Here is a 24171-nt window from a genome sequence, read left to right as displayed (position 1 = left end):
TTGACTATTGTAATATTCAATTATTGAATAAGTTTATAGGTTTTTCTCAACTCTAGGTTCTACATTCCCTCACTTGTTACAATGTGTGTGGAACTATATTTATCTTTTATGCAGTCATAGGTCTTGGGCTACTTTAACACCATACCTACTATGTCGTGAGTATATTGGTTATTCAGTCATACCTGGACATTTGAGAAAAAAACTAAATAAAACAAGTGTGAATGGTTTTAAACCTGAATATTTGTCCTGCTAAAACTCAAACCATACCCATATGTTTAGGTTATCCACCCTAGTGTAAAACGTAGAGATGACGTAATTGCCTGGATGTGCCACCCAAACACGTGTACGACGCATGTTTGCTATCTGTCGCAAGGGAGGAGACTTTCCGGAGTCCCATAGGGACAGCTCAACACAATGACAATGTAACCGCTCTATCTAGTGGTGTAAAAATAGTACTGCATACGTTAATTACGTAGTTTAGTTTAGAAAAGTGTAGCGTACAGAATTCAAAGATTGAACATAAATATAATATAATATATAATATTGAAGAACAATGGGCCATCAATGGGATAAGGTGTACATTTTTATTTATAAAATTATATTTTTAAGTAGAAAACTTCCACATCACTTCATAAGTGAAGCACCAAACGCTAACATGTGGAATAATGCACTAACTCCAACCTATAAAAGAACAGGTGATAAATACCACAGGGAAGATACAACAATTATAAACAGGAAAAATGTAGTCAAGGAGGAGAGGAAGAGATGAATTCAGGAAAATAGGTACAACATTTTGGACAGGTCTGGTAAAAATCTTGAGAAACAAAGCATTTTCTTCAGACGAGGGGACTAGTGGAAAGGAAAACTAGCCACTCTGTAAGGCTCATTTTTTTCTTAGGAGGCTGAAAAACAGACAGAAAAGACCATCATTCAAGAACACACGTATAATATCCACAATTAAATTTTTCTTTAGAAATTACTTGGTACTAAATTTCTGGTAATGTGTAAAAATAAAAGGTAAAATAAAGTAAAATATACTTAATATTCCAACATGAATGTTTATTCATTTGTATTTAGCTTGCTACTGAAGAGAAACAGACTCCAGGGGTGTAAGTCTTGAAGGGTACCTGCAGCATGGAGGTGTCAATGGGCAGTGCGTCCCTGCGTATGGAGACCAGACACACATGTCCCGTCCTGGGGTATCCCTCCTCGACCTCCAGGGAACACACCACAGAGGCCGACTTCAGGTACACCAGCAGCTTCTGAGCCGGCCGCCAGTCTATGGCAAAACTACAGAAAAATAAGTGTATAATCATGTTTTACTCAGTATATATATATATTGCACAATGTACAATACATTTACTATGCATGTGGTCATTTAAAAGAAGCTATGTCGTGTGGGACGACCCTCGCTCTCTGTCTGCTTCCTCTTTATTTGGTGCCTTTTGGGCTTATGTTAAGTTCTGTTTACACCATACAAGACCCCAACATTATTCTTTCCACTCATCCATACTACACCCACCACTGAGTAGAGCGATTATGTCAATTTTTTGTCAATATATATATATATATATATATATATATATATATATATATATATATATATATAATATATCCATACATACACACAGGTATATATATATATATTTTTTTATTTCTTAAGAATATCATCAGCATAAAATGATAGGCCAAAACGATTTCCCATTGTTTAGTTGGAATGTAGGTAAAAATGAATCAGATAAATTCTTGCTTGTGACATTTATGTTCGCATAAACATTTGTCCATTGTAATCTCTCGCATCAATCACTTGCAAGTCCACCTAGTTGATGATATGTGATGGTTTATTTGCCGGATATATATTTAGGGTGTCTTCTATATGTGTGCCTTACCTGCTGTGCAGAGTCTGTATCTCGCCCAGCATTTCCCCTTGGCTGCTGTAGCGTTGCCTCACCTCCAGCATGGCGGCGGGCAGCTCAGACAGACGACCCTTCATGCAGTTCTCTTCCAGACCAGCCTTACCCTGGTTCACCTGCAGAGAGATAGAGACCGTTACCCAAACAATAATCCCTTCTTTTCATAAGCCACCTGCTGTGGTCCAGGACACAGACGCAGGGAGAATTGAGCCAAAGATTTGACATAAAAATGATTGATTATCTTTATCTATTGATTAAACACACGTCCATTAACCTGCAATTTGAATCGGTCATCAGGGCACCAGGTGACTGACAGCCTCAAAGGCAACAGATCATTGGAGACCTGGCCTCCAGCGAGGAGGGGCCTCTGTTCCACAACCAGCTCTGATTGGTTGGACTGCAGCAACTTGGTCTGCATGAGGTCCTTTGTGGCCGACGTGCAGCCTCGGAGCCTGGTGGATGTTTCAGATTAATTAACAAACACTCACATAAGATATAAAACACAGATGCTAAAATCACGTCGGTTATTTGGTTGTAATTTAGTGTCAGGATATGCATACATTTTAAATTGGCAGCCAAACAAGGAAACTTTACTGTTTGGGATTAAGAAATAGGAAGGCTTTGATATATAATTTCCAAGTAATTATTTCTCTTCAGTATGACCCTGGCCGTTCTCTTATTAATTTATTTTATCACTCACTCTTCTGCTACTTTTTGCCATTTGTCGAGAAAATTGACTGCTGCCTCGGACTCAGCCTTCAGAATTGCCAGTTGACCGTCACACACATGCAAAGCATTGTAGGATTTCTGTAGCGCCATCTCCAGCTTTTTGCTTTGATGCTTCTGTTGAGTTATGAAGAACCAAAGAATCAAGTATTTGAACTGAACTGCAACATTAATCTGCAATTGTTTGTTATTGGACTTGATAAATTACTAACGATAAATAAATTATGAAAAGGATCTATGATTATTTATCTCCAGATCATTGCAGCCCTAGCTCAAGAGCATGTTCACCTTCTCCGTCAGCTCCTTGACTAGATGCACGAGTCTGAGTCGCTTGCTGACGATCTGCTCTTCTCTCGTCAGCAAACCATCAATCAGGACCTCTATCTCCTCTTCCACAAGTCTGGTCTCCGCCTTCAGGGCCTTCCATCTTGAACACGCCTTGCTGTCTTCAATTATAAACAGAGGGGCATTTTCTTTAAATGCAATTCCTTCCATTTTTCAGCGCAGTGATTCTTAGGCTATCTTTGCAGTTTACCCTACCCAGTAAGAAGCAGCTGATAATATTACTGCACCAGTGTAGCATTACAGGTAGCCTATAATCACAGCGTATATTATAAACCGTTGCTTCTGGCCAAAATGTACAGTTATCGTGTTCTATCACTTTTCGAACCTTTTAGAGACAAGATTCATGACTATAGAACCATGTAACTGCCTCCAAGGACACTGCTTAGGAAAAAGGAAAATTGCAAAAGGAAATGAAACAGCAAGATGAGCAAAATTTAGTCATTTTTGATTTGAGGCATAAGAGGCCCTTTAAATGTGAGAGGAAGAAAGAAAGGGGAGAGGTCAGCCTACCAGGTTTGGGTGGGAAAGACTGTGTCAGTAGCTGCTGTAAAGAGTCTGACCCCTCCAAATCGGACAACATTGAGTCAAAGACAGACATCTGTCTCCATAGAACCTTCTTGATGCGACGGTTGTCCTACACGTACACACACAAAACAGAGACATTGAATAAACAACATTGATGCGTTTATTTTCCACACAAATAGGAAAAATCATCAACAAATCCACCAATCACAAAATTGGAAAACTGAAAGTAAGTGATGTACACTTGACAAGATGGAGACCTCCATAAGCCATGACAGGTAAGTATACTTTGTAAACATACGATCAGTTGTAGAAGCATCCTGTCCGCCTCCACATATTCAGACTGCTCCGGGTCCCCATAGAGGTCCAAGAATGCCGGGTCACATCTCTCCAGAACCCTTTAATAAATATAAGTATAGATCTTGCGTTAAACAACCAAAGACATCAAGATGCATTTGGTCAATGGATCATCTCTTCTTAATACATCCATCTTGGCTGTAAATGTAGTTCTGAATAAAACATTAAACATTATGCTTGAACATAACCGTGGCTTCCGTAGATTGCTCTAAATGGAATGCATTAACATTAATAATACACAACTTTATGTTCAAGTATTTATATATACGATTAATCGTGCACTAAGGTTGAACTGATCTCAATAGTACTTTAATTACAGGTATGCAGTACATAAAGATATTTCCCGACAATAGAAGCTCCACAAACACAACAAGCACTGTCAAAATAATAGATAAAGATACTGATACAAACAGGTGTAATTTGACAGTTATAGAATCGCAGTAGCCCAAGTGTTTACGTTGTTTTAGGGATATCCCCCAACTGTTCACACGGATGGAATAATTGAGAGAAAGAATTGTCAATACACAATAATTAGCAGAAATAAGGAAAAGACTGGAACCACTACGTTCGAAGCCATTGTTTAAAGCCATAAAATGTTTGCCCACGTCACTAAACCACCTTACAATTCGACATTAAAATATTTATAGTAGCTATTAATTGTTAGCCTCTATAGCTAAGCCTTTGCTGTCTACATCACTGCCACTCTCTTAGAAAACTGAACACAAATATAAAGTATTGAACTAAGCTTTAACCACATGTCATTGTTAACATCGTTGATATGCTATGTTTGTTTAATAATAGACTGTATACAAAAATGACTTACGATTGAACAGTCGCCATTTGTATTTTCAAATAACGGCGGGGCAACTCTTGCTATGATTGGTTTGCAGAGAGTGATGCGTCACTTCCGACCAATCATTTAGCCATTCACATACTCGCTTTCTGTTCTAGGAATTTCTGAGAATAAAGTATATTCAACGAAGCCAAACAATTGTTCTTACATCGTCTATTAAAAACAACGTACTTTCTTCCTTATTAATAAAACATCTAGCTACATGTCCCCCCCCCTGATTACTGAGATGTTGATCATATATGCACAACACACACAGCAGTGCATTTCCGCTAACATTCATTCGTGCGTGGGGCTAAGCGCAATATACAGGGATTTGCTTCAACAACCATACACCTATCGTCTTTTGTTTTTCTGCAAAATGCATCGCAATTTTTCCCTTGTAAAGGTTAGAGACAAATTGGACGGGCACAGATATGACTTCAAATCCTAAAGGTGCAACGAATGGACCAATACATTTGACAGGTATGGTTGATGCAGACTTCATGTTTTGGTGATGAGCTTGCAAGCCTTGGCACGGGATGCTAAAACTAGCCTGCAGGTTAGCCACTTGGCTAACTATGATGTTCTCTTTTTAATACTATAATGACATTGTCATTATCACCGATTCCTACGTATGTTGTTATATTAAATGGTGAAAGAAAATGAATTAAATTGAATAACAAAAAATTGTCTTCCCTTAAAACTGCAAGTAATTTCGATTTCCAAGCTAGCCAAGCAGCAGTGGTGGAAAACAGGCCATTATTTAACGTATGTGAGGCTTTTATTGACGCTATCTTTGATATCCGATTCAGTATGGAACCTTAATCGTCGGTTATTACATTAGGTTACTATTCATACATTTATTTATAAACCGTTACATACTGTACTTCGAGGTAGAACCATGCATATTTGCTTTTTTGGCTAGTTGCAGTATACAGCCCGTTGCAGTTAATTAATTTAAATATCATGTTCTCAATTTATTGTTAATTTAAAAAAAATGTATTGCTGCTTTTACTGCTTTTGTTTCGTTTGCAATAATATTTAGTGTCTCAAAAGCTGAATGATGGATCAATCTTTGGATAACATGTTGCAATTATTAAACTGAAATTCTTGTCTGTGTGTGTTGCAGGGTGACCCAGCTGTGTGTATATTGTAACAAATTGTAACAATATTGGGGCTTACAGTTAAAAGGCAGAATGCCCATCCCTCCCCCTCCTCCTCCGCCAGGGGGTCCCCCGCCACCCCCCACCTTCAGCCAGGTAAGCTCCCCCCTCCCCTCTTTCCGTTATACAATGACAAAATAGCAACCAACTGTCCAAATATTGACACATGCTTGATCTGGTTGCTCTAATGATTTTAATGCTGGGACGTCACTAAAAACCTCCTGGCAGTGGGTTGTACTGTTTATTGATGGCAGACCATTACTTGGTGTACTGCGGTGATATCCTGGTTTCATAACTGACTTAAATGTTGAAAGCAAAGCAAAATGAAAGGAGGAAGTTGGCGTTCAAAAATATTTTCTAATGTTAAAAAATTGATAGAATGTGTATAATCTTAAAGAACCATCATCCGAGGTATTATTAGACGTGATAGGGCAAGATACAGTATTGTAACATACCACACACATTCTTGTCCTATCCTGAATTTGTAGAGAATTGATTTAACATGGGCAGGGGAAAGCTAAATGGGAAATGGCCGGTCCACACACGGCCATGGCATTTATGTTTGCCATTTTGGAAAAGCAGTTCACGAACTACTGGAGGAGCTTAAATATTTCAGAGATGTGATAAAAGGGAAAAATCCTTGTATGAGCTGTGTGCGACGGCCGTGATCAGGCATTTTGGTTCCACACTGGCTTGTGCAGTTCCCACAAGGCGGCTATAAATAATGTTTAAGGGGTTGATTCCCACTGTGGCCCACTAAGAATGTAAGCAATCTTGGTATTGCAAGAGGATAAAAACGGAATATGCTGCATCTGTAGCAACATGTGCCCTCCCTCCTCTTTATTTCCCTTGACATCCGTAAATTCCCGTCAGGCCAACACGACCCCTCCCAAGCTGAACCGAGAGGAGGCCAAAGGTCGTGGTGCCCTGCTCACAGACATCTGCACTGGCACCAGGCTGAGGAAGGTGGCGGTGGTGGACGACCGCAGTGCCCCGCAGCTAGAGAGTAAGAGCCCAAAGACATCCAAGTCCCAAACACCAGCACCAACAGACCACCCATACATACGGTTATACCAATACTTAAACCTACAACAAAAACAGCAGCCGCAGCAGGCGTCACTGTCGGACGAACAGAAGAGGGTGACCGGCGATAGGAGCGCTTCCTTTTCACTCCAGCGTAAGGACACTCGTTGCTCTTTCTCAAAGCAGGCTTCATGCAAGATGGGCTAGGAACTGTGTTTAGCCAGTTTGGTTTTTTGGGACTATTTACCAAATTGCAGTTTAGGAGTGGTTTTAAAAGTTATGGTTGATTAGTATTTCAACCTTTTCGAAAATGGCATCTCAATGGCTGACAGACTGAACTACTGCCGTGTTATGTGAGGCAAGCGGCCATTTGCATCGTAGTTGATGCAAATGATTTAAAGAATGACAAGGCAAATGATTTTTGACGATGAGACTGGGATCATCAGGGCCTACCCACCTTTGCATGGATTACTAAAATAGGGACATGAATTTATTGTAGCCAGTCATTTTAAGTTATTTAAAGTCAATTACTTTTCATCATTATTATTATTAGTTACATTTTAGTTTGTTTTGGATTTTGGGGTAGAGTCTCTATATTACATAATTCTAATTTACACAAAATATATCAACTGGTTAAGAAATAAATAATCGACACATAGGATCTTCCAATTTAAATCTTATGATCATATAAGAACATTTTAAGTCAACGGTCCATTTGTGCTCAGAACAGCTGTCCCCACTGCAAAACAAGTTGGATTAGAATATAATTTTAGCAAAAGAAATTCAATAAAACATAATCAACAGTATCCTTAGACTAGTGATATTTTACATTTGAACAAATACATTTGCAATACATTTGAACAAATGATTATCAACTTATCATCTAAATTCCAAATCCTTCAGGCCTAACCCTTATGTACACATACTTTTAGAAACATTTTTACATGAACATTTCCCCATGTGACCACTGTTTCATGCACATTTTGTATGTTTTTGTCGAGTAAGTCTTCCACTTTACTTTTTAACTGTCTCTTCATGACATACTTACTTAAAAATTCTTCATAACTTGTCATTCTCTTGTTATAAATCTTCATATGTCTATGCCATTTTAAAAAGTTTGGGGTTTTATATTTTGTTGCTTGCCTATTTTTTGCTGTTTTCTCACAATCAAGTCAGGTGTCGACCTAATACGATAATACGTGTCCACTTTGTGGGTGGATTTTTGGGTAGTTCTATTTAAGAATCACAGCATTTATTTCGATAAACGTATGTCTATAGATTATTAATGAAACAACTGGCTAAAACAAAGCTGTGAGCATCATGCATATAAGCTATTCTTACTTGGCATGCTAGTTTCTGTCTGCGAGCTTGAAGGAATGACGGTGGGTGGGAAGAAGTTGAGTGGAGGCATAGATTATGCCACTGTTAATTTGAAATAACTTCTTTATTAACGTCTTCAAAGAAACTTTTATTTAACCAAAAACACATATAAAAACATATATGCATCTAACATTGTGTAAAATGTTAATGTAAAGGTTAAATGTCAGCTTGTCATACTTGAATACAGTTAAATTATTTCCCTAACATGACTTTCAATATATCAATGCTGCAATCTCAACTCTTCTTCCTCTTCCTCCCAATTAACTGCCGCACCGCTCTGTGATGTAACTTTAACTTGACGTCAATTGATGCTCTCCCACTGTTTTGTGTGTTGAATATCACGCTGTCCTCGTGACGCCCGGCGGAGCAGCCTGCCACCGTAAACAATGACCTCACTTCTACTGTCGTGTCTCACTGCATCTTGTTTCATCGTCATTCCACCTAACCTCCATGTTAAACACAAAAACCTCCTTCATAGAAACATTTGTAAAATGGTAGTGAGATGTTGGTAGTGCTATTTGGCTAGTCATGCTTAAAGGTTGCATCGCGTTACGATTTTCACATTTGTAAAACAAAATGAAGTGGTTCGTTTAACGTTTAAAATAAAAAGATTAAAACAAACCAACGAGTACAGTTGTACTCGCATGTTTTTATTATTTTAGCAAAAAGTGTAAAGCCAAGGCATGGGTAGCTTGCAGCCTGAGCTTGCCAATGTTAAAATCGTACAGATTCAACCTTTAACGATAGTGTGCTGTTGAAAAGTGCTAAGCTTTCCGCTAACTGCGTGAATCTTTCTTCCTAGAACCGAAAGGAGGCGCTTCTGGGACCGGGGGCGGCAGTAGGAGTGGAGCGGGTAGCCCCTCGGGCTCTGTTCCACCAATAGGGGGGCTGTTCCAGGGCGGGATCCCCAGACTTCGGCCGGTCGGCGGTAAGTAGCCCACTGTCGGCTGACGAACCTGGGAGGGGGGGGGGGGACGACGATGTCTGGAAAGCGTAAGTGCAAGAGTTAATTTTTCTTTGTTCCTCAGACGGTTCTTCAGGTCGCTCCCCCACCACTCGCGGCGCGGCCCCCAGGCCCCCCAGTCATCGCCCCGACGACGCAGAGAGCCCCTCCCCCCAGGCCATGTCGCCCACAGAGCCGGGCCGTGCCCACCGCCCGTCGCTCCCGAACCTCGCCGCCTCCCCCTCGGCGCCCTGCTCTTCCCCCGCCTCGACCGCCGCCTCCCCCTCCGGCAGCATGAAGCACTCCTCCTCTGCTCCCCCCCCTCCCCCTCCCCCAATCTGTCGCCGCGGAAACGCGCCCTCCCCTCCCTCCTCCTCGTACAACCGGGAGAAACCACTGCCCCCCACCCCTAACAACACCCCGCCCTTGCCCGCCAAGCCGCCTCCGTCGCCCGGCAACAGCAGGCGGCCCCCGACCTCCGGCGGCAACTCCGGGGGCTCCTGCTCCTCCCTGGCCCCCCCGCTGCCCCACTACCGGCTCGCCAACGGGCCGTCGGGGGCCACGGGGCTGGAGGCTGCGCCGGACCTGCCCCAGCGGCACAATTCCCTCGGCAACAAGAGGCAAGCTCCCTCCCCGGGGGGCCACACCCCCACCAGAGGCCCCGCTCCTCCACCTCCTCCTGCCTCTCCCACCCCTTCCCAGCAGGGCGGCTCCAGGCCTCACCTACCGGTCAGAGAGCCCCCAGGCAGAGCCACAGGTAGGGGGCACTGTTCTGGGTTCAAGCCCCAATGTCCACAGCTTCCCTGTTGGTGTCTTGGGGCTTGAGCAAGACGCCCAAGCCCCTAGCAGCTCCTTAATAACACACACAATAACATGATATGTATTGTAAGTGGCTTTAGTTCAAAGCATTTTATGGATGACAAATGCTAATCGATAATGATTACTTCACTGATGCCGGAAGAATTACATTTATTTTGTTCCGGTTATCCCTTATATATATTGACATTTGCACTGCTTAATCTCTCTCTCTCTCTCTCTCTCTCTCTCTCTCTCTCTCTCTCTCTCTCTCTCTCTCTCTCTCTCTCTCTCTCTCTCTCTCTCTCTCTCTCTCTCTCTCTCTCTCTCTCTCTCTCTCTCTCTCTCTCTCTCTCTCTCAGCCCCACCCGTTCCCGCGTCCTTGAGGACTGGCAGCAGAGAGGCCCCGCCTCCCCCTCCCTACAGGGCACACGGTAGCCCCTCCCTGTCCTCTGACCCCCCTACCCGGGGGAAGCCCCCTCCTCCCCCATCCCGCACTCCTGCTGGTCCTCCCCCGCCTCCCCCTCCCATCCGCAACGGCCACTCCTCCTCCTCGGCCCCGCGCTCCTTCGTCGGTGAGTGCGTTGGCCCTGTCCCTATATCTCTTCCTTTGTTTTAGAATATTTTTCTGGAACCCATTTGGTTTCACCTCTCTACCATCTCACACCTCTTTAACCCCTCCAGCCTCTCCCTCAATGTAAGTTACCTTGACGTGTTCACAGGGAAATTCATCGATTAGTGGCAAGAACGGTTCATTGGGCCAAGCATGAATCGTGTGTGTGTGTGTGTGTGTGTGTGTGTGTGTGTGTGTGTGTGTGTGTGTGTGTGTGTGTGTGTGTGTGTGTGTGTGTGTGTGTGTGTGTGTGTGTGTGTGTGTGTGTGTGTGTGTGTGAATAATGAGAAGCAATGCGTGTAAACCCACTGCTTTTCTCTCAACACAGATGATTTTGAATCAAAGTATTCTTTCCATTCACTTGACGACTTCCCTGCTCCAGAGGAATACAGGCACTTTACTAAAATCTACCCCAGCAAGGCCAACAGAGGTACACACACACACAACACACAACACACACACACGACTCATGCTTTGTGATTTAATATTGTCCTTCATGTGTTTGTTTGTTCGAAGTTCCGATAATGAGAGGAGCACCCCCCCTGCCTCCAGTTGGAAGGTGAACCCAGAAGGACCCGGACTTCAGGCCCTTACCTGGCTATTATGCACGCACTCACAAGAAAACACTACATTTCATACCCTGGCGGATGCAGACAAGCACACACACTTGCATATAAGAGTTATGCATGCCAACCGAATACATGCAACAGTTCCAGAGACCTGCACAGACACAACACACATGCAAAGGCAAACATAACACACAAAGCTACCGAGACAACCACACACGCAAACAGAAACATTTCCCTTGAATGACACTGTATGTGAGGCATGCTGCCACGATTCATTCACAAGAGACACATCAACACAAGTGGAGAACGGGGGGCAGCTTCAGTGAAGTCAGCAGGATGACGCTGACTCCCATACGCACAGCAACTTAAACGGCTTTTGGTGGAAAAATATGAATGGGTCTAGTAACCGTGGCTGGCTCGCCCATTCACTGGCCTGCTTGTCAGGGGGCCTGTTGCCATTCTGTTGCCATGGAGAATAACCAACAATCTCTATAGTAACACTCTCGCAGGTCAATGGCAGGACCTTGCATGCCAAGAAGTGTGCAGAGCCTACTGGGAGCTAGAGACTTGTAATGGCCCTTTTCTCCATTTTAACTCAAGAGTACAGTTTAAAAAAGAAAAGAAAATGCAGCTGTCCAAGTCCCTGGAAACTCAATCGTTGGATCAAATCACACGTGCACCCTGCCTCGTCCTCAGCTATGAAGTGTCCTTGTTGTGAGTTCAAATCAAAACGGTCCACCTGCTTTAGTCGAAACCTCCACAGTCAGCTTCGGGCTGTTGGTGCTTTGCAGCACCATGCGTATTATTCCTGCATATCGTCTGCCGATTGGTTGGCACACTGATGGCAGCCACTGCCTCATTTTAATCCACTTGAAGGGGAAATTCTTGTCTGCCCTTGACTTAAAAATAAATATGTCCACGGGGGAATTTTCTTTTGGGGATAATCTTACACCGACAAAGTATCTGTTCCAACAGACTTGCAACAAAGATTGACCCAGTAGTTTTCGGAATACAAAGGGGCGAAAAGGGCCAGTGACCATGTTAACTGTGAAGGTGTAGGACGCTCTTGTGTAAGACATGTACACTACTAATACTGCACCATTCAAGAGGAGGTGTACCAGGTACTAGCCGGGCACTACAGAGAAGAAGACTCTTCTGATGACATCACCATGGCAGGGTTGATGATGTCATGGCGGATCATCTCTCAGACTTCTAGTACTGGAAGGGATCCGCAGGGACACAGCAGCCAGTGGAAATGTGTTGCAGATTCATGGGAGCAAAACAAAACTCCCTGTATACTTTTAATGATCTTGCCTTGACCATAATGCTGGACTATATTACAGGGAACCAGTGTGCGGTTTTATAACGAAAATCTTGCAGGGAGTCTTTGGGAATTGGAACGCCTCTCATCACCATGGAGACTGCCCTAGAGCTGGGATTGGAACGCAGACCATACCGCAAGCATCCACTGGTGAGGCGGCGCACACAGCACAAGTAGACAGGAAACCCAACTGTCAGCAGATTAACGTTTTGGGAGAACTGAGAATCTTCAATTGGATTTTTTTTTCTTTAAGTGCCAAGCACGGCAGTGTTTGTTTAACTATGGCAAACCTTACGAGACCGTATGACAGACCTCAGATATTGTCGTGGTAACCTTCAAGTGTGTGTGTGGGGGGGGGGGGGGGGAGATTGAGTTGATGAGGGGATGTATTGACAAATGGGGAAGAAATAGGATCGTTTTCTTGATTCAAGTGTTGTCTATTTTTGGTTGCTCGCTCTTGAGGAAAAATCCCCCAACGCAAAGGAACCAGCTCCTCATATCATCTCCCCTCGCCTCCCCGTACTTGCTAACAGCTTAACAAAAACAAAAAAAAAGACTCAAACTGACGCATGTCTCCGATCAGTCCATCTGTGTTCTAACAGCATGAGAGTCCGGTCTCTTTAGTGCAGTGTTCTAATCCCAGCCGGCTTCACCCCTTTAATTTTCTTTTTGAGTTGAACTCATTCTATTCCATTTCCGGTTGGTTATCAAATGTTGCTTTGTGTTCAATAACATTGACTTGAGTGTCTGTAGCTTATTAATCAGTAATTGAACAAGGCGTGTGTGTGTGTGTCTGTTAGGGGACTTTGTATGGTGTGATTTCTGTGATCATACATTTACAGCATAAAAAAGAAAAAAAAGAAGCCGGGAAGTGTTAATCTTTTTATGTTCCTTTAATGCACAATGAAGTCTGAAAGGTTTTTGTTTTTTATTCTCTAATTTCTTGGAAAGACTACCATACTAGAAGAGGGGGACTGTTCCTGAAAGTATTTCTCAAAAATCCCTTGCTCAGCTAAAGGGAGTGTATCAATAAAATAGGATAAAACAATGCATTCAGTGTTCACGGCTACTTAAATCAAAAGGAAAGGTGGTTGAGTGAAAACACATTGTTAAAGTGTCTGGTAAAATGTTGGAGGAGGAGTTTGCACTGAAACCTACCAGATCTTTTGGGCAGGACCCTGAAGACTGTTCTCTGGCCCCAGGATCCCCCCGGGACCTGCTTCTTATTTTGTAGGGTTATTTTTGACGAGCATCGAGGCTCCATGTTTTCTTCAAATGGCTTTGAGTGTTGTGACATGATGTTACTGTGAATATGCCACTGAGGAAGTTGGTTGTTTGTTCTTTTTGTACAGATATATTTGTGAGACCAAGGAAGGAGGTTGAGGGAGTGGCTTAGTGGTCATATTCCTTGACAGTTAACTAAACTGCACAGATTAATGGCCATTATATTATGGGGTTGAGATTTGAAAAAAAGTGCTTGTCTGTAACCACTTTTCCACTGTAGTCTTCTACCCGTGTAGCTTGTCGACAACACTCATCCCTTTTAAACAAAAATTTAATTGGTCTTCCTTTTTTGGGGGGACAATTGTCCTAATTTTGTCCTCCCTTGGTTAATTTGTTTGCCTTATGAAATGCTTGCTTGTTCATTCAGGAATTGTATAGTCCTAATAGGCTTAGATAAAAGTAATAACCGCTTAGTTAGTCCAATATGTATACATAATAATCTTGTATCGTTCGGACTTAACAAAAATGGAGGTATGGTGTAACTGTTTTAAGCATTGCAGAACTAACATAAACAAATCTATTTTCACCCCCGTCTCTCATTGTGTATCTGCATTTTCCCTAATTGAGAGATGCGGTAATTCGTTGTACACCAAAATGCACACTCTTAATACCCTTCTTCCTCCACATTTCATTGCCAAGATCTTAACCATCGATCATAACTCAGCCAGGTGTTGTACCAATGCAGATAACATGTCTGATTAAAAAAAGTAAATGTCTAAGTGGCTCAACTGTTTCTTTTTGATCCATCACATAAACCATGTTCCATGGCTTGGTAGAACTGTAGGCAATCCATTTTTTGGAATTGAGACCAGGGGATAGTGTTCCAGACATATCTTCAGAGATCACCTACCAGTCTCACATCGACGTAAACAAACACTTGCGTTACGTCCACTACAGTAGACGTACTGTCTACAACGGGTGCAAACCGCACTGCCGGACAGTAACAATACCCTGTGGCAAATGTGTAAAATGTCATGGTTAAGGACAACATGGTATGGTTTCTATGGTGACAAACTACGGCCATGGTTAGTGTCAATCCCTGAGTGTTTGGTTTGTTTTTCCACCACACATGGTGGAAGAAGTCAAAACACGCACAATTTATAGAATATGCAATACATCTAAATATATTACTCAATCTAAATCCTAAATCTAAATGCTTAATCTGAAGATCAATCGTACAGATAAATTCAATCTTTATATCTAGATCCTATCCCAATTAGGATATATGTTGAAGATATTTAGGATTTCGATTTAGAAATCAGATTTAGCCTTTAAACATAGGATTTAGATTTAGATATAGCCTAAGATTTAGATATAAAATGTAGATTTCGATTTAAAATATAATTCTAATTTTATATATGTGAAAAAGTGACATGTCAATTGCAGTGTACTTTGGAGTGATGTTTATTTGCTAAAACTAAAAAGTCAAAGACGTTTCTGAGCAGCAAAAGTTTACAAACGACATCCCATAATTTACAGGCCATATCAAGAGATGCCCTGATTGGTCTTTTTGTTTTTTTTTAATGATATGGACGACTGTAAACAGCACCATTCGGATAGTTATTCCCTTTACCTTGACAAAGATTTTGTTACAGAAACGGCTTGAAATGACCAGCAGAGGGTAGTGTTACATTTTCAGGAGTCTAATATCTAATCATGTCAATCAAACTGTTTCCGGGTTCATGGGTGATGTTTACCGGAAGAAACAATACAGCATGCTCCATGTGCAATATACTTGACTGCATAGGACAGGCAAAATAATCTATAAGGTTTTCATTTAATGCAACTTATTGCGTTTCCGTTTTCGGCATATGGTTTTAACATCTTATTTATAGTTTGGGAAGTGTAGATTGTAAATCATGGAAGAAGTTATTAAGTTACCGCAGACGGTTGAAAAACCTAAAATCAAGAAGAGGGTGCGCGTACCAGCATACAACCCAAAACAGGAGCTTATGAAAAGACGGAGAAACGTGAAGAATCTGACGGTTTTAGGGGAAAATGACGCATCTGTCAAACTATTGGAGGACCTCGTTTTCGGTGCAGAGGATGAGTTGGTTGAGAGACTCATTGAGGTGGGCATTTTTCTTAATTGTATCCAACCAGCACACAAAGTTGGTATTCATTGATTAAACCACAGCGTTCGAAGTGTTTAACAGCTAGACTGTACTGCTCTGATTCATTGTCTCCGCTAATCATGATCTATTTTTTATTACACATTATAACTGAGCATATAACATGGGCATACAAGTCAATCTGTTGCTTTATGGTGTCATAGAACACAAACTAAAAACATTTCTGTTAAGATTCTTGTCATTATCCGCAGACATATAAGTTATTAACAGTATAACAGGCTTAATAGCATTTTTTTTTTTACCCAATACAACAAGTACATTACACTTTCTGTAAAAACGTCTAATCTCCCCTGCTGGGCTTTAACAGGACAAGCAAGGGGCGTCATTATTAGATGACGATGATGAAGATGAAGATGACTTGGACGACCCAGAAGTGGAGAGCGAGGCTCATCTAAAGGTCCCATCAGCCAAGAAAGCAGCCTGGGTTGATGACGATGACGAGCGCATGGAAGAGTATGTAGAATGTGGGCGATATGCGTCATAGGTTTTAATGGACATAATCAAAGCCTTGAGCTAGGCACTTTTCATGTAGTATCTCCTTTTGTGCGCTGTCTACTTACAAATTTCCCTGATTCAGAGAAATAATGGAGCCCTCAATGTGGAGGGTTTAATTCTAAAAGCTCATGGTTGGGGGGGATTCTTTTTCTGTTGCCATAGGTACATTACTTCCAGCAAACAACTTCCAATTTCTCTTCTTTATTCTAGGCCATCTTTGTTTCCATTGATTTGTTGATGTTGACTCTGAGAATTATTTCTAGAGACTTACGGACCTCTAGCAAAACTCAACTTAGTTGTTAAAAAGCAGATGCAGATTGCATTCAATGTTATTATGTCTGCTCTCACCACCCGTCACCTCCAGTCTGTCCCTTAATATCTTCCCCTACCTTCCTCTATCCCTAGAGTGGACATGAGCCATCGCTTCCGTAAGTACCTGACCAAAGGAGAGGCAGAGTCAAAGATGACAAAGCAGAAACTCCAGCAGAGGATGACCGAGCAGTAAGCACTCACACACACACTCTTGTATATTTTGTAATTGTATTGTCCTCATCCCTGTTTGTTCCTAACTACTCACGCCCTGATTTTCCCCCAGGTTTCAGAAGTCAATGGGAGGAAAGCCAACCTGGGCTGAGGTCAAAGTCAAGAAGAGCAAGAAAAAAGGTTCTCCCATTGCTGCATTCTTTTGAAGCTTTTCACTTATTAAACAAACAAGAGACTCAAGTTAGGCGTCATTCCATATTGATTCGCTAATGCACAACATTATATCCTCACCATATACATAGTTTACATACATTGGAATATAACATCAATGTATCTTGTTCTACCACCGTTTCAGGCGATGATAGCGAGGAGGATGAAGATGAGGATGATGACGATGACCTGCTGAGGAAGACTGGGAACTTTGTGGCGGCCTCTGAAACCCTGCCATCGGGGACCCTACGGGTCAGTACTGTCTGTCTGTCTCGTCAGGCCGGGGAGTGGGGAGCCCTCTCTCCTAACTCCTCTTTACCCGTGAATGCCTTCCTTCAACAATCTGGTCCTCAATGTGCGGGAGACAAAGGAAGGCTAAAAGCTGCCGCCACCTCCCTGAATCCATCCACAGGTTTGAAGTGGAGCTTGTCCCCACCTTTTCATCTTGACCTGCGCCAGCCTACCACCCTCCATATTCTCACCACTTTCTTACGGCCCTCCATTGAGATCATCCTGACCAGCTGCTTCTCAGTTTGGTACGCTTACTGCACAGCAGCAGGCAAGAAAGCCCTGCAGGTCCACAAGCCGGCCCAGCCATGGACAAATCTCCCCAAATGCCCTCTGGGAGGCGCTACAGGAGCCCCTGGAAACAGCGTCTAACCTCCAAGCTGTCACTGATCTAAACCAATTACTCTCTTTTTTACTACTGCCTGGTTCACTTTGCATTTGCAGCTCTATTAAAGCTCTCTGTCTGCACAGTTGTGTTGTTTACAATGCCCTTTGCACAGCTCAACCACAGCTCTTTTTTTCAATTTTTTTGCAGTACGGACATATTTACAATGCCATTTGCTCTCACAAATAACCTAAATCGATTTTTTTAAATGCCATGTTTATTTATATTCCCCGCGTAGCCCTCCTTTCGTTAACATTTATGCGTGCACATTGGGTTAATGACAAAGTTTAATTTAAAATGTTTGTCTTACTGATCTTGACAACTGAATGTGCTTGTGTGTCTCTGATCTTAACTTCCAAATGTGTTGTTTATGTCCCTCTGATTGTGCTGAGCAGGTCAAGAAGTGTCTCCATGCCAACTCTGCTCGTCCCTGCAGCGATCAGCTGACCACGGTCCAGTTCCACCCCTCGGCTCAGGTTGTCATGACGGCAGGACTCGACCAGTCCATCTCCCTCTTCCAGGTGCTTCCTCTCTCACTGTCGAGGGACGCCGCACCCTCAGCCTGGTGTTTGATTGCGTTACGCTTCTCTACGTCGTTGGAGACTTTGTTGGGTCTTCTCTTTCATTCATGAGCGCTGATAATTAGTTTCCAGCACCCTATGTTGAACTTGTTTTTATTGGATTTTAAGTGAAGAGCATCTATGGAAACCACGAGGTAAATCAATCTATATTAACTCCATCCTGTCTTCCCCTCCCCCCCCCCCAAGGTGGACGGGAGGACCAACCCGAAGATCCAGAGCATCCACCTGGAGCGCTTCCCCATCCACAAGGCCCAGTTCAGCCGCGACGGCGAGTCGGTGGTGGCCACTGGCGTCAAGAACAAGATGTTCTACATGTACGACATGATGGAGGGACGCGTGGTGCCAGTTTTCTCCGTCAGGGGTGAGGAGGGGTTCTGTGTGGCTGTGGGAGGACCCATGAGAACAGTGGTTCAGCTTTGCATCAACTGGCAGAGCATGACATGAGCGCGACCAGGGTCAGGGGTTCAATTCCCGACAGAGTTCACCCTCGTTCAGAATGCATACACTCCCCGTATGGTAATATAGGTTTCGCCTGGGATAAAACCTATTCTGGAACGGAATGAGCTATTGAGGCGTGAGAGATGTAAAAGCATGTACCTGTCTAGGGACTCCCAGTTCTTCTCCCAGTTCAAAAGTACTGGGTTTGATCCCGCCCCCCCCCCCCCCATGTCAGCAGACTAGTCCTTGAGCACGATGTCTAACTACTCAATCTACGTGCTCATTAATTACATGTATTTGTAATCACTGATTGTCTTTGGGGGAAAAAAACATAGTGACTCAATTAGGTGTTGTTCGCTCTTTCTCTGTCTTTCTCTCTGTTCCTGCAGGTCTGAAGCAAGCCAGTGTGAGAGAATTCTCTGTGTCTCCGGAGGGAGACTCTCTGCTGCTCTCCGGGAACGACGGATACCTGCACGTCCTGAAACTCAAGGTGTGTGCTGCCGTTCCGTCATGGGCCAATGGCTTGAGGCGCTCTGCTAGTTTGTCCCCGTGCTACCATGTGTACTCTATTGCAGTCGATGTTTATGTGGACACAATGTCATCATTTTAATTCACATTATTTAACTCTACTGTACGTCAGAGGATGTACTTTGTAGCTCAACAATGTGGGCAGGACAAGATGCATTTCCATTTTTTCTTGTATATTGTATGCGATGATCGACTGACTCTCACCATCAAATGGTTTGTGTTCCCAAATGTTCTTTCATGTTGAAAAGTTGTACTGTTTTGTGTGTATGCAGACAAAGGAAGTGGTACAGAGTTTGAAAATCAACGGCTCTGTAAGCGGAGTGGCCTTTTCTCCCGACGGAAGCAACGTCTTCGCACAATCTGGTAGGTTCTGATTCCCACCTTTTGCTAGCATGAGGACAATCTCTCTCCCGGGGTCGCATCTCTCTGGTAGAAGCCTCTCTGGTAGAAGCATCTCTGGTAGAAGCATCTCTCTGGTAGAACAAGTTCACTGGTAGGTGCACCTTTCCGGCAGGTCTGTAGATCTGGGCAACGTCCTTTTTTTGTTTACATAAACATCTGATCTTATAATTTGCTCAAAGTCCTTAAAGGTCCCATGACATGAAAATCTCACTTTGTGAGGTTTTCTAACATAAATATGAGTTCCCCTAGCCTGCCTATGGTCCCCCAGTGGCTAAAACTTGCGTTTGGTGTAAAACTAGCACTAGCTGTTCTGCTCGCCTTTGAAAAAACGGATCAGGAACGGATCAGGAACGACAAGGAGGAGAAAGGGATCTTTGCCTGGCAGCGCTTATGCACCTCCGCCTCCGGCGGTGGTCCCTCAGCGGGGCTCAAGCGGGAGACATTCGCCGCCAACAATCCCTTTCTCCTCCATGTCGTGGTTCATGTTCTTGAGAGAGTCAAAGCCAAAGTTCCTTCCCCCCAATTCATTCTCAACCTTGGCTGAGATAACCCCCAATACGAGTCTCGTTGTAGAAATACCAGAGACGAGAGTCCGACGTGTTATGCGCCATCACACCAACAGCAGAACGGTTATCCAAATAACAAGGAAGTGTACAACACTTGCGTTACAGTCCTGGAGCTCTATATCTAAATAATATCATATAATACATAGATATCTATATCATATAACATATTGTGTGCGCCTCCAGACGATATTATGAATCACAAACGACTTTGTCGGGTTCTGCGACGTCTCTGGTTCTTCCACTTTCACATCAACCTGAAGTCGACTGAACCGTACGCTGCCTGCTGCCGGCTGCCCGCTGCCGGGCGATGGTGCCTCGCGGCAACCGGCGGCATGTCGCAGTTCATGTAGGCTACTTCAGCGAGTCAAACCAAAGTTCCTTTCCCCCAATTCCTTCTCAACCATGGCTCAGATAACCCCCATGTCTCGTTGTGGAAATACAAGACGCGTCAAAGAACCGACAAGAAACACTTGCGTTACAGTGTGTGTATTCACATTGATGTGGACGTTGAAGAACCAGGAACGTCGGAGAACCCAACGCGGTCGTTTGAGATTCATAATATCGGCTCACACAGCTTTTGGCCGTGATAATATATATTATATGATATAGATATCTGTGTAGGCTATATGATAATATTTAGATATAGAGCTCCAGGACTCCCGTGTGTTCTAGAATATTTACAGAACACGGCTAATGGCTGTGTGCGCCTCGCAATTGCGATACATCCACTGTAAACAGAGCGCACGGTACCGTGGCTGCAAGCTGCTCAGGGCCACACCCCCACCCTCCTCCTTGACACGCCCACCGAAACAGCGCATTTGGGGGAAGCTCAATGTGCGACTGGCTCGGAGTGGCTGTAACTCTGCACCACGGCTGAATTTCGGGAACGTCTTTGAATACTGTGTTAGTTGCCCACTAATACCTATATTAAAGAATACATAAAATAGCATGTCATGGGACCTTTAAAGTAACAAATCTTTCAAAGAAAATTAAGTTTGATGACAGGTCTTAATTTAGGTAGTCCATGTGTGTGTTGCATTGATTATTATGTGTTAATATAAGGCTGATAGACAAACAATGTTAACAATAAAATTGAATGCGTGTGTTGCGCAGAGGAGGGCGAGGTGTATGTGTGGGACATGCGCAGCAGTCGCTGTGTCAACAAGTTTGCAGATGATGGCTGTGTGAAGGGAACCAGCATCGCTACATCCAGGAACGGACAGTACCTGGCCTGCGGGTGAGTCACACTCACACCACCCCACCCCCCCCCCCCAGGGCACACCCAGAATGAGGGCTGGGCGATATGACGATATCATACCGTGGACGATATGAAAGCGTCTACCGGGAGAGATTTGGCCATATCGTTTATACCGAGAGAAAAAAAAAAAAAAAAAAAAATGATATTGCACTGCACTGACTGAAGCAAGACAGGTGTGAGACTCACCTGTTAACTTGAAAAAAAATCTCATTTGTATTGAAGAAACAGTTCTATTTTTACCACCAGCTATTTGCACAGCACATAACTTTATTTTATGTGTATAATTAGTATTTAAAATATTTGTGTGATGCTGTGATTTTTATTTTATATTACACTGCACTGACTGACAGCCAGGCAGGTGTGAAGCACACCTTTAAAAAAAAGTTATTTGTATTGAAAAAACAGTTCAATGTTTACAAGATGTTTGCACTATATGACACTGCAGTTAATGACAGATTGTTCGCTACTTACTCCTTTGTAAGCATGGAAATTCAAGTTCAAAATAAAAGAAAAAACTGATCAAATGTGAAGTATGGTTATTTTAAGCCATTTATTATTTTAATTTACTTCAAAAATACCATATCGTGATATATATCCATATCGTGATATAAATTACTCATATCGTGATATAAGATTTTGTCCATATCGCCCAGCCCTACCCAGAATAATACCTGAACTAATGTAAGTAATGTGTTACATTGGTGTAATGTGTTAAACTATCTATCTATCCAGCTCTCAGTCGGGAGTGGTCAACGTCTACTCTCAGCAGGACTGCCTGACATCAGCCAATCCCAGGCCTCTGAAGACGCTTATGAACCTGGTAACCCCTGTGACCTCTCTGGCCTTCAACCCCGCCTCTGAGATCCTCGCAATGGCCTCGCAAAACGAGGACGAAGCCCTGCGTCTGGTGAGTCCATAAGGAAACGCCCCAAAAACTGCCCTTGGTTAAAGTTTGGTTGGTTGTAGTAATGTTGGTTGGTTTGTTGTTGATTACAGTTGCTCTGGTAGTATTGCAAGGACCGGAAGCTGTCTTTCATTAGTTGGTATACAGTAGAGGTTAGGGATGACTGCAATGAAAGAAATGAATGTGGATTTTGTGAATATGAAGAAAGAGTATAACATTAGTTTTTCAATAGGGGGATTATAGTTAATATTTGCTAATACAATCGTTTTTGTGTCCTCTGTGTGTCCAGGTCCACCTCCCCAGTTTGACAGTGTTCTCCAACTTCCCCATCACCACGAAGAAGAAGTACATCCACCGCACCAGCTGCCTAGACTTCTCACCACATAGTGGCTTCTTCTCATTGGCTAACAACAAGGGTGACGCCCTACTGACGCGGTTAGTCCCACCCTCTTTACAGCGATAGGCCTGGAAAAACTCAAACACTGCATTTCAAGTGTATTGTGTGAAATGTGATGGAAAATAGAACGTTTTTTTATGCATGAATGCTTAGCTTTTATTAACTATAAGTATATTTGCTGCTAGTTAAAGTATAATAAGTACGGACATTTCTTGAAACTAAAAAGTTGTACCAAATAATTTGCACCAATACCAACATTGCATAATTAACCTACCAAGAGTAAAACAACGTTCAACTTTCACAGCATTCAGATTCTGACTGATTTCTCTCTCTGCTTGCTTTTCTCCAGGTTGCTGCACTACAAGGACTTTTAAAAAAAGGAGGATTGCGTAACACACAGTAACAGGACGCCAAAATTAGAAGCCTTTGGGATACAGATTGTTTGGAGTTTATGACTGACAGATTACAAGTTGAAAGTGTTCCCTGAGAAACTGAACCAGTCTGTAGTTGTTCCGTACCTTGTAATTGGATATTCAGCACACAGTTTCAAAGTACAATGTTAAAGAGAACAATGGGTTTTATTGGTAGTGGGTCAGAATCACTTGGTAGACGTGTCCTATGAACTGCTGGGCCGCATATGGATAGCTTCCATGTAAAAACTCTTGTTGTGGTTGTTTTTGTTATTATTTTTTAACACATTATTGTATAAATGAAGTAAAATAACCACGGTATATCCATTCTAATCTACTGTTTCTTGATTTTGTGGGCCCAGCTAAATCCCTCCACAAAAATCCTTGTTGCGCTACAGATCAAATCAGTTTTGTACACCTACCATCCGGTTTCTGGAGTTCACATGGTGCTTTAAATTTAATTAATCTGTAATATAAAACATTTAGTACAGGATCCACATTCATGGCAACTTAGAGAACGCTAATGAAGCTAATTGTCTGGATCCCAACATTGAAGGCGGTGAGTAGCAAAATGTAGTATTGAATCCAATAAAACCCATCCTATCATTTAGCCGACACTTTTATCTAAAATAATTGAAACGTGAAGGGAAATTTGTGTAAGATGCATGTAGGGGATGAGGCATCTTGCTCAAAGATTCTCAGTCGTCCTGAGACATTGGGGGTTCAAACCGAGAACCTTGCGGCTAGGAGTAGACTCTTTATACATTACACTACCCAATGACCCAATGTCTTTGTCTTCTATATGTGTGGGCTTTTTGTGCCTTTTTAGAGTAGGAAAGGGTAGTGGGTTGAAGCAGAGAGGGAATGAAATGAAGCATAGGACCAGAGTGCAAACCTGGGTCGCTCCA

The 24171-nt window shown here is 42.8% G+C and overlaps 3 protein-coding genes across 3 annotated transcripts; 2 read left to right on the top strand and 1 right to left on the bottom strand.

Moving 5' to 3' along the window:
• Positions 1-563: 563 nt before the first annotated feature.
• On the bottom strand, positions 564-4789 carry LOC130375237 (uncharacterized). The gene is made up of 9 exons (XM_056582091.1): positions 4687-4789; positions 3808-3904; positions 3495-3618; positions 2928-3085; positions 2614-2756; positions 2188-2365; positions 1890-2029; positions 1128-1290; positions 564-902 (listed from the first exon to the last, which is right to left on the bottom strand). Exons 1-9 carry the CDS (start codon positions 4701-4703, stop codon positions 837-839), a joined length of 1086 nt encoding a protein of 361 aa, XP_056438066.1. The 5' UTR covers positions 4704-4789; the 3' UTR covers positions 564-836.
• Positions 4790-4827: 38 nt separating this feature from the next.
• Positions 4828-14924, top strand: LOC130375205 (WAS/WASL-interacting protein family member 2-like). The gene is made up of 8 exons (XM_056582089.1): positions 4828-5178; positions 5825-5954; positions 6732-6864; positions 9064-9189; positions 9290-9961; positions 10362-10574; positions 10941-11042; positions 11129-14924. Exons 2-8 carry the CDS (start codon positions 5892-5894, stop codon positions 11173-11175), a joined length of 1356 nt encoding a protein of 451 aa, XP_056438064.1. The 5' UTR covers positions 4828-5178; positions 5825-5891; the 3' UTR covers positions 11176-14924.
• A 536-nt stretch (positions 14925-15460) lies between these two features.
• Positions 15461-23870, top strand: utp18 (UTP18 small subunit processome component). The gene is made up of 13 exons (XM_056582086.1): positions 15461-15858; positions 16226-16371; positions 16819-16914; positions 17009-17076; positions 17252-17358; positions 18175-18300; positions 18547-18721; positions 19188-19288; positions 19599-19689; positions 21408-21531; positions 22285-22459; positions 22746-22891; positions 23203-23870. The coding sequence occupies exons 1-13, from the start codon at positions 15646-15648 to the stop codon at positions 23225-23227; spliced, it is 1593 nt and encodes a 530-aa protein (XP_056438061.1). The 5' UTR covers positions 15461-15645; the 3' UTR covers positions 23228-23870.
• The last annotated feature ends 301 nt before the right edge of the window (positions 23871-24171 follow it).

The sequence above is a fragment of the Gadus chalcogrammus genome, chromosome 2 (genome assembly GCF_026213295.1).
Source record: "Gadus chalcogrammus isolate NIFS_2021 chromosome 2, NIFS_Gcha_1.0, whole genome shotgun sequence".
In the NCBI taxonomy this organism is placed as follows: domain Eukaryota; kingdom Metazoa; phylum Chordata; class Actinopteri; order Gadiformes; family Gadidae; genus Gadus; species Gadus chalcogrammus.
This window is presented reverse-complemented; position numbering and strand designations above follow the sequence as displayed.

Bases quoted from the DNA above. Each gene is read 5' to 3' on its own strand.
- LOC130375237 (XM_056582091.1), bottom strand. The intron at 3,086-3,494 runs GTAGGCTGACCT...TTATAATTGAAG, and splicing joins GTCTTTCCCACCCAAACCTG to ACAGCAAGGCGTGTTCAAGA. The intron at 2,030-2,187 runs GTTAATGGACGT...ATCTCTCTGCAG, and splicing joins ATGACCGATTCAAATTGCAG to GTGAACCAGGGTAAGGCTGG.
- LOC130375205 (XM_056582089.1), top strand. From the start codon at position 5,892: ATGCCCATCCCTCCCCCTCCTCCTCCGCCAGGGGGTCCCCCGCCACCC. The intron at 9,190-9,289 runs GTAAGTAGCCCA...TTTGTTCCTCAG, and splicing joins CAGACTTCGGCCGGTCGGCG to ACGGTTCTTCAGGTCGCTCC. The intron at 11,043-11,128 runs GTACACACACAC...GTTTGTTCGAAG, and splicing joins CCCCAGCAAGGCCAACAGAG to TTCCGATAATGAGAGGAGCA.
- utp18 (XM_056582086.1), top strand. From the start codon at position 15,646: ATGGAAGAAGTTATTAAGTTACCGCAGACGGTTGAAAAACCTAAAATC. The intron at 18,301-18,546 runs GTGCTTCCTCTC...CCCCCCCCCAAG, and splicing joins AGTCCATCTCCCTCTTCCAG to GTGGACGGGAGGACCAACCC. The intron at 19,289-19,598 runs GTGTGTGCTGCC...GTGTGTATGCAG, and splicing joins TGCACGTCCTGAAACTCAAG to ACAAAGGAAGTGGTACAGAG.